At 39.5% G+C, this 13972-nt stretch overlaps 1 protein-coding gene across 2 annotated transcripts in view; it reads left to right on the top strand.

Moving 5' to 3' along the window:
* Positions 1 to 13972, top strand: part of PLOD2 (procollagen-lysine,2-oxoglutarate 5-dioxygenase 2) — a 197062-nt gene that overhangs the window by 97026 nt on the left and 86064 nt on the right. For both annotated transcript variants that reach the window (XM_073625894.1, XM_073625893.1), the window contains exons 6-7: positions 4826 to 4889; positions 12222 to 12319. In XM_073625894.1, coding sequence (XP_073481995.1) covers positions 4826 to 4889; positions 12222 to 12319 — 162 coding nt within the window. The remainder of the gene's footprint in view (positions 1 to 4825; positions 4890 to 12221; positions 12320 to 13972) is intronic.

Genomic DNA, 13972 nt, shown 5'->3' with positions numbered 1-13972 from the left:
TCCATTAGTGCCTAAATCAAAGGAAACTAGGGATATCAGTTTATTAGGCACTTGCACTTAAAATTAGAAGCTGTTATGGATGTAATAAAAGTAAACTTTCACTCGCTTTTGACGTGTGTCAGATAATGGTACACTCCAGTCAACATTGTAAAATCTACTTCTCACAAAGAATACTTAAAGTAAAACTATAGCCAACATTTTATTTTTTTCAATTTAAGGAAGGGTTATAATATTAATCGTTTCTTTTTTTTTTTTTTTTTTTGTCCTCTGTGTGAAATTTCCCTTCACTTCCTGTCCTATGGTCAAAACAGGAAGTGAGAGGAAATCCCTCCAAAGTGACGTAATTCCTCGTTGTCACCAGGGTCAGTACTAGTGTCCCCACTAAAAGATTTCCTCTGTTCTGATCACCCAAAATGTGGGACTTTCCTTCCCTTTCTGCAGTAATGGTAAGCAGGTCAAACCAGGGTAACCAGAGTGAATCTCTCTAACAGGGACCCAGACAGCAATAAAAACCTGACCGGTTTTCTAATCTTTCTCCACTCTATGCAAGATTAAATGCTTTAGTTATATGTTAAAGTAGACCTTAAATCTGAAGCAAGCAGTTGGGTGGGTGCCAGTCTGGGGTGTGGGCATTCTAGACAGCCAGCCTTTGCAGGCAGAACTGCTTTAAGCAGGGCCCCATATGATGGTGCACGTTTATTAGTTTAAAGAACTGAAATCCAAGGCTTTGACTTGCTTCAGTTTCTATTGCACACTGTGAGAAGCTCACTGTGTACAGTGGAAGCCATTTTAGTACAGGAGTGGAGCCTGTTCAAGAATGATAAGGCTGGAGTTCATCTTTAAAAAAAAAAAAAGTGCTGATGAGCGTAATCATACGTGCATCTGCACTTATTCTTTTCTCTTGGTCCCTAAGGTCTCACAAGTACTTGTTGATTCTGCCAGCGAGGCCCACCTAGTGCAGCTTCTTGTGATGGTGTGGCAATGACGCTGCAATGCTCTTACAATCAGATCATGATTTATAAATGACATTGCTGAAATAATGCACAGATGGCTGCTGCGCCCAATAATTATGTAAGCCATAACCCGGATAGCTCAGAACACAGATGCAATGTACAGAGCTGGTCCGAGTGGCCCTGTACTCTATAATCACTGTGATGACGCAATGAATCAATATAGTGTTTATATCTGAGAACCCTCCCTTTCTTCTTACAATAGAGGAAGAGAGGACGTATCAATCCAATAAAGGTTTGTGAATGAAGGATCTGCAGAAGCACTCGATTCGTTGTGCGGAGTTGCAATTAATTGTAGGATTTTTTTTTTTTTAACCCTTTTACCCATCCACTCTTACATCTTCTCTCAAAGCTGTTTCTATGTGCCCTCTATATTAGCTCCTTTAACTCCCTTCTTCTGCATGTTAACCCTGATCTCCATCTCCCCACCGTATGTGCCCTCCATTTCCTCCTTCTGTGTCTGACCTACCAAATGGCCACCTCTACACACAGACACATTGAGGTTGATTTACTAAAGGCAACTAGACTGTTCATTTTGAATGGGAGTTCTCCCTGAAGCTTAGTGAATGAGGTGAAGCTGTGCCCACCTCCATCATCCAATTGTATAAAAGCAAAAATGCTGTTTTTATCTTCCTTTCACATGATTAAGGTGCAAACTGACCATATTTACTAAGCTATGAATAAAATTCCCTTGTACTTTCACCTACCTTAAAAAGTGAACAGCCTATTTGCCTTTAGTAAACCAACCATGGTGTGTAACTAGGCGTTGCGGAACAAGGTATGGGGAAAAGGTCAGTTGCAAGGAGCCTACAGGCAATACTGCTGACTAGTCCTTTGCCATCTGCTTTTTTTTTGCTAACATAACTCAGGTCCTGTTTAACTCTAATGGATGTAAAATTGAGTCTAGTTGGTTGAGTGGGATCACTTTACTGTGTTCATGTATCTGTATAGCCATTGCCCTACTCTATTTTATCTTCTAGCATATTTGGACATTTTTTTTATGTTTTAGTAAAACCAATAATGTAGAAGCCTTCTAATGTAGTAATGTACTGTCTCAGTATTATATTTCTATGAAATTAAAGAAATGGCCATATTCCACATTCGTTTTACTGTAGCCAGTGTTTCAGTAGTGTGCACACCTGTAAAATATATTATGTTCAGTTTGACATCATTTTTCTTTTTATGTGAGAGAGAGAAATGAAAACACATACTTGTATGTCTGTGGGTTTAGTATGATAAATGTGGACTAAAATGCGGTATAAAATAAGGCTTTTCTGTAATGGCTGCCAAAGTATTACTCAGTTTTTTATTTTCCTGATATTTAACATCTGTTGGCCTTTTTGGCATTCTAGAGTGTGATGTTCCTTTCAATTAATTAACTTCATAGATGTTGAAATAGATAACCGTAAATCAATAACTTTCCATCTAGTAATTTATCCCCAAAACTACAATTCTGTTGAAAATTAAGTGCATTTATATAAAAGGGTTTGAATATCTTTAACAGATGGGCTGTTTAGTCCTTTCACTAAGGCTTTGTTCACACCAGTGTGTTGCAGGAACACACAAAAAATTGCACGCTTTTGCACAACACACAAAAACAAGCTGCCCCTTTGTAGATGTGCGGCGGTGCCATTAATTCTTAATGGAACCTCCCAAGCATTTTGCGAACACGTGCATGAAGTACCATGCATTTTGAGGCTGCATGATTTTTAAAATTTGTCAGGGACTTATTTTTTTTTTTTTTTTTCTTGTGTGTAGGGCAGCTCACTGAAATCAATAGGCTGCCCTAAACGCAATGCACAGGAATGTGCAAAAAAGAGGGTGGGCACCATCGTGAACGTAGTCTAAGAATACAGAAACTAGAGGGCGCTTACTGCTAGGCTATCATTTTTAGAAGGCTCAGAACGCCTTGCAATTACATTGTCACAAAGGTACCCTATATTAAACGTTTATTTGTAAAATTACTTTATTTTTTTATTTTTTTAAGTAATACAAAAAATGACCTAAACAACCAATAAACATCTTTTGTGTACAGAAACCAAAAATTGGGACTTTCAAGGGTGGCAGCACATGTCACAAATGTACCTTTTACTGTTTGTACTCACGTAAAACAAATCAAATTTTTGTGTCAAGTTAACCATTTCTTGAAAATATTGTGCATCTGCATTTTGTCCCATCATGAATGTTCCCACTAAATATTAACACATTACATCAGAGGCCATTTTGTAACACGTATAATAATAATAATATTAGGATCTTTTTACATTAATGTCGTATATCAATGCATGTGTTGCTGGAGGGTAACAGACTGCTTAACTCAAAGTATTTTAAGGAAAAATTTGCTTTGCCAGCGTAGGCATTCAATGCTTGTGCAAGAAATAATAAATTTGTATAAAGTAATGGTAGGGCTTTGCCTCATCTAGCCGACTAGGTTGCCTATGCGTCCCATCACAGCATATCATAAAGAACAAGATTCCTCAAGTTTGGGATTTTAAATGGACGCAAGGCAATAATATTATAAAAGTACTAAATTTATTGGACAAACAATAAATAAATCAACAAATGTAATACAATATAAATATAAATTAATGCAGATAACTGATGATAAAAGAAACATCCATATAAGGGATTGCACATTGCTTTGCGAGCTCCCCCTTCTTTTTAAGCTGGTCTTTTCCCCTTATATAGATGTTTCTTTTATCATCAGTTATCTGCATTCATTTATATTTATATTGTATTACATTTGTTGATTTATTTATTGTTTGTCCGAGAAATTTTGTACTTCTTTTTTTTTTTTTTTTTTAACATTAAAGTTTATTGAAAAATAAGATAGCATGCATAAATTTTGTACTTTTATAATATTATTGCCTTGCCTCCATTTAAAGTCCCAAACCAGAGGAATCTTGTTCTTTATAATAAATTTGTATATAGTCATAATTCAGAAGGAAAAAACCTCTCCCATTTAAAAAAAATTTTTTTTGGATCAGTGCCACAATCCACCAAACCACATACTGACCCAAATTCTGGCTGGAATAATTGCTCCAGCAGTAAGGATGGACACAAGGGGCTCCATGTGTGTTCATCCAAGTCTTACATTTATACAACACTGCCACACAGCATATCCCTGTCAGGGTGAGATTTTTTTTAAGCTGCCATTTAGTTACAGTGAGTCTTGTCCCTACCCCAGTCTGTTACTAGACAGTAAACTGATAAGCAGCATATGACCTCTTACCCCAGCCCTTGCAGTTTACAACTTTCAATGCTCCTGGTCCCTGCTCTTAGTGCGGTTTCCCTGAACTTCTGGATTTCACAGGGAAGAGTTAGCAGTGGATAGTGCAGTCTCCTCCAGTCAGTCTCTTCGCTTGGGGAAGGGAAGTTGGCGGCAGGAGGAAGGAGAAGGAAAGAAGAGCGAGGGAATGCCTTGCCATCCTAGGCTATGGGGCTGTGTGTTTCTATTGATACATGCAGTGTAGGGAGACACAATTCTAGTCCCCACATGCAAGAGTGGCTTCATAGGATGCTGAAAGAAAATTTAGTCAACCTGAAACAGGAAATCTGGGGCAGTGGTTATGGCACAAGCTTATAGGGGGACATAGGCAAGGAGTAAAAAATAAGGACGCTGCATACTCGGTAAGTAATTAAAAAAAAAAAAAACTGAGGGTTTATTATCACTTTAACCTTGACATATATTTTTTCTTTTTCAATGTTTTAGTTGCATCTAATTTATACAGAAAAAAATGCTTTATTACAGTGGATTGAAAAGAACAATGTCCATTTTTAAGATCATGTTTTCCTCTTTTTTGCCCTCTGTACAGGAGCGTATAAACATTACACTGGATCACAAATCTCAGATTTTCCAAAATCTAAATGGAGCAGTTGGTAAGTTATACTTTTCTTTCACTTCAGCTAAATGTTAATTTATAAAATTTGCTACATTGATCCAATAATGGATTATAGTAACTTTATGCATTGAGCTCATGATGTATAAATTCCTGATATACACTTCTCCAACAGGGTGAAATGTATACAGCAGTTTGTAGATACTAAACTAACTGCTATAATAAAATAGCCCAAATGTATTCAAAATGACATGAACGTTAGGTTTTGATTGGCTTCTTGCCCAACAGTGAATTTAGACTACTTGCTATTGTAGAACGAAGACAAAAAATATTGGCAATTTTACAACGATTTTCCAAGAAGCTTTGAGAAGTAGAAATGTCAACCCCATCTTTTAAAAGTTTGTTATGACAGAAATAGCCTGTTTGTGACATTTCTGAAATAAGAATGGTGTTGCTCATGCAACCTAATAGTCTTTTAAGAACGTTCAACTTTCCCTGGCTCTATTGTGGTATTTGCATCTGTAGCCTGTATAAAAAGACCCCAAGTAAAAAAACTTCAGTGTGCAGTTCCCTCCGCAGCCCCCCCCCCCCCCCCCCACACACTTACATGAGCCTGATTTGCAATCCATCAGTGTACACTAGAGCATCTGCTCTCCCGGATCTCTGCTCCCTCATTTTTCTGAGAGTACGAAGAGGGAGCCATTGGTTCCCGTTGCTGTCATTCACAGCCAGTGAGGAGGGGGCAGGGCCCAAGCCCCATCCTGTTTATTTTATGGACACACAGAGCAGGGTTTAGGAGGGACATGTACAAGTGCCCCTATAGCAAGGGGCCTGTTATGGGGACACTCGGAGAAGAGGAGGAGCCAGGAGAGCCGGCGGGGGGACTCTGAAGAGGAGGATCAGGGCTGCTCTGTACAAAACCATTGCACGAAGCAGGTAAGTATAATACATAGGTTTTATTTATTTTTAATTACCTTTTAATATTACTTTAAGAAGGGTTTCTGTAAGTTAACATAGAAACAAACCGCCACGCAGGGCAGAAGACAAAAATAAATAAAAAGAGCGACCAAACCAACAGTAAAGGAAATAGAATTGCAAAATATCCAGTATTTAGACCTGGAGCTTGAGAAATACCTGAGTCATCCATACAGATACAAAGAATACTTGGCTAAACTACATATGGTGAGAGACACAGAGACCTAGGAGAAGAGAGGGTGCATATATTCAATCCAATTGAACCAAATGGCATTACATTTTGTGCACAGTATTCCCAAGATAATAGCTATGGTTTTCATAAGAAATATATTTAAGATTTGTTACCCAGTCAGGAAAAGTCATTGTAGCCTAAAAGGCACATGAGGGGCTCCACTAAAAAGCTGGTCCCCAGTAAACCATTCAAGGTAACCATAACCTTTGCCCAATACCTCATCAACCTGGGAAATTGCCACAAGAGGTTGATAAGGGATCCTGCAGAATGACCACACCTATCACAACAGGGATTTTCTCACATCCCAATGGTGTGTACAAATTTAGGGGTTCTGTATACCCCGAGTAAAATGAAGGCCTGGGTAAATCTCTTAGAAGGAGAGAGAGAATTCTTATTGAGGGATTGTGAGAAATTATCATCTGAGGGGGGGCCTATGTCCTTCTCCCAGCATGATCTGCAAACTAGTGGGGATTTCAATAAAAACCAGACTGAGATCAAGCCTTCAGAGGATGCCCAAACAATATTACCAATTTTATACATATGGGAAAAAGAGACAAAAGCCGGGTTTGGTTGTGCCTGTATAGTGTGTCTCAGCTGAAGGATAAAACCATTTAGGGTTAAGTGCAAATTCGTTGTGGTTAGTTGTGCATAGAACTTCAGAGACCCATTTTCATAAAGATGGGACAGGGTGTAAACTCAATCCTTCTCTCATCTCTGGAAGCCCTGTAATTTGCAAATCTTTGGAAAGAGGTCATTGTGCCAAATCAGAGTAAAAGAGGATACCCCTAACAGTTTTTATTATAGCGTCCCATACCTTGCTTGTCAAGAGAGGGGTGGCCTGGGAAGCCTGCACTAAATTATGAAAGGGTGTTTCAAGAGCATGGAGTGAATGCCTACCTTGAAATAGAAAAGTAAGTAGAGGGAGGAGCTTGGGCAGTCCACACTTCATAATTCTTTAAAAGAAAATGTTTTTTACAGCAGGGTTTATGGGTTATTATTCATTCAAACAACAAAAACTTGTGTAGTCTCTTGACTAATGCCACCAAACTATCCCATGTAGATGTTGACCTGGTGAAATACAGCTGGCCATAGATGGATTGAAAGATTGATCCATCTATGGCCATTCCTGTTCCAGAGAAGTCGGTCATTAGATCAACGTCTCTCGAATGGGGATTTTGGAAACTTTTTTATTCAATCCACGCCTCGGCTGCAGCGCTAATCCGTTTATATTGACAGCGGTGCTGTCAAAATACAATAGCACAGCGGGGAGGGTTCCTCCATCCCCCTCACTTGTGTAGAAGGGGGAATCCATTCATTTTTTCAGGCATACATACATTGCTCACTTGTCTCATAGCTGCCTCCTGAAGAGGAAGGAGTCCTGAGCCTCAGTTAGCTCCTAAACAATAGGACCTGTGCCAAGTTGCACAATCCGGGAAGACTGGCTATCTTCTAAGGCTTAATGTACAGGGGACAACCTCTCCTGAACAATTTAACTTGACAGATAGTTACCGACATTTAAAAATGCCACGTTTAGCCACGTATGCATTTAGAAGCGTTTTTCTTTTTTTTTTCAAATAGTCAAAAATTAAAAGCGCCTTTAAATGAAACGTGGCTAAACGCGAGTTACCGCATTTACACATATTTACAAGCTGTTACATGCGTTTGGCGTTTCAAATGCCTCTGAACATCCCTCCTGAACACATTTTTTTTTTGCTTTCCAAAAAATGTTTCTAAACTCAGCTGCCTAGAAATGACTATAAACAACCCTGTGTACATGTACTGATAAGATAACATAGAGGACAGTTCAGGGGCAGCCTAAGATGTAGACCTAGGAATGGAGGTGTCCCACCTAAAGCTCTAAAAGGCTTCCAGGTTTCAGGACCCAGACCAGAACTTACTAATCTCTGTCAAAAAGGCAAAAAGCTTGTTTTCGCCATAGGATGCACAAACTCTTGAGTCCATTACCATGTGTAGGTTACAAACTTAGGTGACACCTAAATACTGTCCTCAACCCTTTCAGCCAGTCTCACACCTGGTCAGGGATTTCTTATATTCTATACTGTACTGTAATAAATATATGTAATTTTTTTAATAAAAAAACTGGGTCAAGGAAATTTATAATTACATTGCCTTGAAACAGTATTTATAGCCCTTGAAATTCCACATTTTGTCATGTTACAACCAAAAACGTAAATGTATTTTATTGGGATTTTATGTGATAGACCAACACAAAGTGGCACATAATTGTGAAGTGGAAGAAACCTGATAAATGGTTTTCAAATTTTTTTTTATAAATATCTGAAAAGTGTGGTGTGCATTTGTATTCAGCCCCCCGAGTCAATACTTTGTAGAACCACCTTTCACTGCAATTACATCTGCAAGTCTTTTTGGGGATGTCTCTACCAGCTTTGCACATCTAGAGTGACATTTTTGCCCATTCTTCTTTGCAAAATAGCTCAAGCTCTGTCAGATTGGATGGAGAAGGTCTGTAAACAGCAATTTTCAAGTCTTTCCACAGATTCTCAATTGGATTTTAGTCTGGATTTTGACTGGGTCATTTTAAAACATGAATATGCTTTTGATCTAAGCCTATCCATTGTAGCTTTGGCTGTATGTTTAGGGTCGTTGTCCAGCTGGAAGGTGTACCTCTGCCCCAGTCTCAAGTCTTTTGCAGACTCTAACAGGTTTTCTTCTATGATTGCCCTGTATTTGGCCCCACCCATCTTCCCATAAACTCTGACCAGCTTCCCTGTCCCTGCTGAAGAAAATCATCCCCACAACATGATGCTGCCACCACCATGTTTCATGGTGGGGATGGTGTGTTCAGGGTGATGTGCAGTGTTTGTTTTCCACCACACATAGCGCTTTGCTTTTAGGCCAAAAAGTTCAATTTTGGTCTCACCTGACCAGAGCATCTTCTTCCACATGTTTGCTGTGTCTCCCATATGGCTTCTTATGGCTTTCGTTCAACAATGGCTTTCTTCTTGCCACTTATCGATAAAGGCCAGATTTGGAGTGCACAACTAATAGTTGTCCTGCGAACACATTCTCCTACATGAGCTGTGGACCTCTGCAGCGCCTCCCACAGTTACCATGGGCTTCTTGGCTGCTGTCCGTTTAGGTGGAGGGCCATGTCTTGGTAGGTTTGCAGTTGTGCCATATTCTTTCGATTTTTGGATCATGGATTGAACAGTGCTCCGTGAGATGTTCAAAGCTTGGGTTATTTTTTTTATGACCTAACCCTGCTTTTAACTTCTCCACAACTTTATCCCTGACCTGTCTGGTGTGTTGCTTGGCCTTCATGATGTTATTTGTTCACTAAGATTCTCTAACATACCTCTGAGGGCTGCACAGAACAGCTAATTAGGTGACTTCTGAAGACAACTGGTTTCACTAGATTTTAGTTAGGGGTATCAGAGTAAAGGGGGCTGAATACAAATGCACACCACACTTTTCAGATATTTATTTGTAAAAAAATTGGAAAACCATTTATCATTTTCCTTCTACTTCACAATGATGTGCCACTTTGTGTTGGTCTATCGCATAAAATCCCAATAATACATTTACATTATTTGTTGTAACATAACAAAATGTGGAAAAATTCAAGGGGTATGAATACTTTTTCAAGTAACTGTATTAAAAAAATATATATTAAAGCTACTGGGTGAGGAAAAAACAAGGAAAATGGCAAAACATGTGTGTTTCTTTAACCCTCTAAATTAAACCTGACAACATTTAGAGGCCAATTTCACTATAAATTTAGCAAAGGCAAAATTTGTTTTACAAATCGCTCTACTCTTCTTTAACGAGGACATGAGTATCATGCTTTTTTGCTGCTTACAGCAAATAGACTGATACATTTTATGCACGTTAATTTTAATTACTGGAAAATATAGAAACCTTAAAACAATGTGTTTGCATGTCCTCATACTCCACTCACTCCCTTTAAATTATTGATGTGTATATATAAAATAATATGCAAAGATATTCCTCCTACAAAACTGCATGTACATTCGTTCTTTGTGATTGCTGACAAAATCAAATGTAGCGCTGGTAGATTTTATATCTACCGCTTATAGGTAAATTTAGTGGGTTACCTGTTCATACATAGACAGATTTAGCCTCTGTTCCAGTTTGGCTGTGTTGCATGTAGTTTTACACTGTGCCTGTGGGTGTCGTTGTCACCATGGGTCGGTGTTGGAAAGGCAACACGTTAAAGTGTATAAGTGCTCCTCTGTCCCGGAGATAACTTGGCGGAGGTGGCCCTCCGAGTTGCATTCTGGGAGAGGGTATTTATGGGACAGACTCCATGTTTTAGGGTTCTTTCGTTCCACCTGCTGGCCCTGCTGCCCGACAGGTATGTGTTAGGAGTACTACCTTGTGGTCCTCCGACCGGGAGGACCACGTTGCTGCAGCGTGTGGGTGGGCCCAGAAGCCTCTCTGGGGCCTACCACAGTGGCGAAGGAATGGTGCTGTGCTGTCTGTCCTACAGGAAGAAGCTGGACAACTGAGAAGATCCCAGGGGAGGACCCATCATGGAAGGATCATGCAGAGTGCTGGTCTGGAGAGGGGCCTGGTGACTCAGTTGGAGGACGCATCCTAAAGTTAACCTACCACATAGTACTGCCGGGTTGGCTTAAAGGTTCTAGTGCTGTGTTTGCTATTCATCGTAAACCATTACATCCTGTGGCAGAGGATCGTACGGGTTTCTATTACATTCAAGTCTGTGGCATAGACTTTTGTTCGTGCTGCGTATTGGCTGCTAGGTTAGTGAGAGAAACCTATCCGGGCGGGCAAAGATTCAACTCTAAAAGGAGAGTACATTCAACTACAAGATTCCAATTCCTAATAGTACACAAAGAAAAGGTATTTGAACTTCCCTGCAACTGTTCTTCTACCTCTTTCCTGCTACTTCCTTCAGTTACTCTTTATTAAAACCTTGGAAAAGATACTCAAGTGTCCAGTGCCTACACTGTCTGGTATTAAGCTCAACAGGACCCTAGACACGCTTCTGGTAAAATTGAAGTAACGAAGGTAACGGTAACAGCCCGCTTTAAACCAGCAGCTCCACCGTGAGTTATTGCTACACAAATGTTACTAGGTTATCTTCTCTCCAGATAGGAGGTTCTTCATTCATAAGAATAGCATGATTCATGAAAATACCACATTATGAACAATAGATGGAGCTGATTATCATAGGAAATATGTTGTTATGAATGACGAACATCCAACCTGGAGAGAAAATAGTCAGGGGAATTTGTACAGAACAAATATACATGCAGTTTCACACAAAACAAAAACAAAATTAGGCCCCTGCACGATAATGCCATAATGTGCTAGTATGCCCATACACACTAGCACATTATGACAGACTTGCCTTAAAAATGCAGCCCTCCAGCAGAGCACTCTCATCACTGCCGGGGCTTTCATCTTCACCCGGTCTTCCTTCTGGGTTTGCAGGCTTCGGCCATTTGAATGGCCAAGCCACAGAAACGTCACTCTTATGCATTCACACGGAAGTCTTGGCCATGGCACAGCTCTCTCAGTGACGGCATGCCATGGTGCCGCAGTGCGCATGCGTCAGAGACATCACCAGCTGCAACTAAAGTAAATCTTTCTAAACAGTGCTTGCTTAGGAGATTTTTACTGTACCTACACGTAAGCCTTATTTTAGGCCTGCCTGAAGGTATAACTCAAAAACTGGACTTAACCACTTTAACTCTTCAATAAGCCAAAGATGTTGAGCACCACGCGATTTTTATTTCAGGTAATTGCAGTACAAATTATGTTTTCCCAGTCTTTTGAAGTATAAGAAGACCATGACTTTCCTAAGCCCTGTCCCTGTGAAGTACTAACACCGACTTGGGGAACATGGACAAGTTGGATAGGGTCTAGCTAGTATTGAACTAACTAGCAAAAAACAGGAGGGGAGGAGGGAGAAACTAAATCTCAGTGATACAGTTGCAGTGGCTTAAAACTACCACTAGATGTCAGCACACTACTAAACATAAACAAATACAAAAAAACCCCCATATACAGTAAGTGGGGTAGAACGCACCACAACCGGGTGAACCAAGCCTTACGGTTGATGTAGGATTAGTCTGTTCATATAATGTTCTTGCCTGTTTATTATTATTGTATTAATGCTTCTGTTGTGTATTACAGATGAGGTTGTAGTTTACTTCGATGGTCCAAGAGCCAGAGCACAGAATACCCAGTATGAGACTTTTCCAATTTTAATACACGGAAACGGCCCTACCAAGGTACAGTAAAAATATGTATACAGCTAGAAGTTGGCTACTAACTATATGTATCTAACAATTCTTGATCTGATTACTGCGCAGTCTACCACAGTAGGTAATCTTTGGAACTTGAGCTAGTAAAATATATTTGACCGGTTGTGGTGCCTAAAAAAAAAAAAAAAAAAAAAAAATGTTTTTAGAATACAGTATTGCAAGAAAAAAAATACACAAAATTAAAAAAAAGTTCCAAATCTATATTAGATAAATATAGCGCTTGAGCTGTTAGATGTTGCCGTAAAACAGTTCTTCTTTTCCTGTAATAGAAATGAAAAAGATACAATTTATGATTTTTCCTTGTCCATGAAACATGTACCCATATTCAGTTACTTTACAAAGTACATTTTGACCTTTCCATCAGATTAAGCCAGGACACATTGCAAGAGCCTAACAAGAAAACTTACTGATGCCAAACAAAGGGAACCAGCTGTAGAACTCGTGAAAATGTATTGTGTGGAAAATCTGAAACAAATCAGAGAAGGAATAGTTAAAGTGATAATGAACACACACTGTTTAATTTACATTATCCCTTCTATTTCTGTATATGGATGACGGCACTGTAATTATATTAATTAAAACAAAAACAACTAAGTACCTTTTTCCTAATCCATATACAGCTGTCACATGACCCAGATCTTTCCCCAGCCTGTCTGCAGGGAAACCTAAGCAGTAGGAGCTTCTAGTCCTCTGCTGCCTGTCACCTCTTCAAAAAAAAAAAAAAAAAAAGCATTTGGAATACAGAGCAAAAATAAATAATTTTAATAAACGGGTTTAAATGGTCATACAGATATATATTTGAGATCAAATCTTTATTTTTTGGCAATAACATGGTGTGTGCAGATTTTTACCAGTCAAACCTCCAAGCTCCTTCAGCCTGTGTCTTAGAATAAGAGGGAGGCGAAGCCTTCATTAATCTACATGTAATATCCCACCCCCATTGTGTTTAGCTGGTTAGTGGGCATAGAGGAGGAGGGAGGGAGTGGGTTGTCATTTACCACTCTGTATACACCCACATGTGTGACTTTATGGTCACATGGGCTGCTCAGATGTGACAGGGAGGAACTGCTCAGCATAGAAACTCACTGAGCATGTGCAAAATCCTTAGCTAAATAGAAGATGTGAACAGAAGTTGGAGATAGAGAGCAGCAGGATCAATCAGTTTTTTTGCAGACTAGAGAATGAATCTCACAGTGACTGAGTATGAACATCATGTAATACACATTTATTGATAGTTTTTTATGATGTTACACTATAACTGGCAGTTGTTAGTTTGCAGTCAGTACTGTATTAGAGGAGTTGTCAGTTGCACAATAGCTTCTCCACATCGCCTTTAATGCATTTAAAGCAGACCTTCAGTCATTATTTCAACTCCATCTATTAAATCTTCTGCCCTTGTTGTTTTAACATTGGATAGTAAAACTTTTTTTTACTGCCAGTAAATACCTTATGCAGCCCACTTTCTGTTTCTTGTCTGGTAAAAAGCCTAGGCTTATGACCTCACACACAGCTCTCTCTTACTCTCGTGAGCATTAGCCAGGAAGGGAGGGGGGATGAGTCATATGAGGGCCAATGAGAGCTGCAGAGCTGGAGGTGTGCCTCTGTGTGAATCCAGGAAGT

Source organism: Aquarana catesbeiana, linkage group LG04 (assembly GCF_042186555.1).
Source record: "Aquarana catesbeiana isolate 2022-GZ linkage group LG04, ASM4218655v1, whole genome shotgun sequence".
NCBI classification, from domain to species: domain Eukaryota; kingdom Metazoa; phylum Chordata; class Amphibia; order Anura; family Ranidae; genus Aquarana; species Aquarana catesbeiana.
This window is presented reverse-complemented; position numbering and strand designations above follow the sequence as displayed.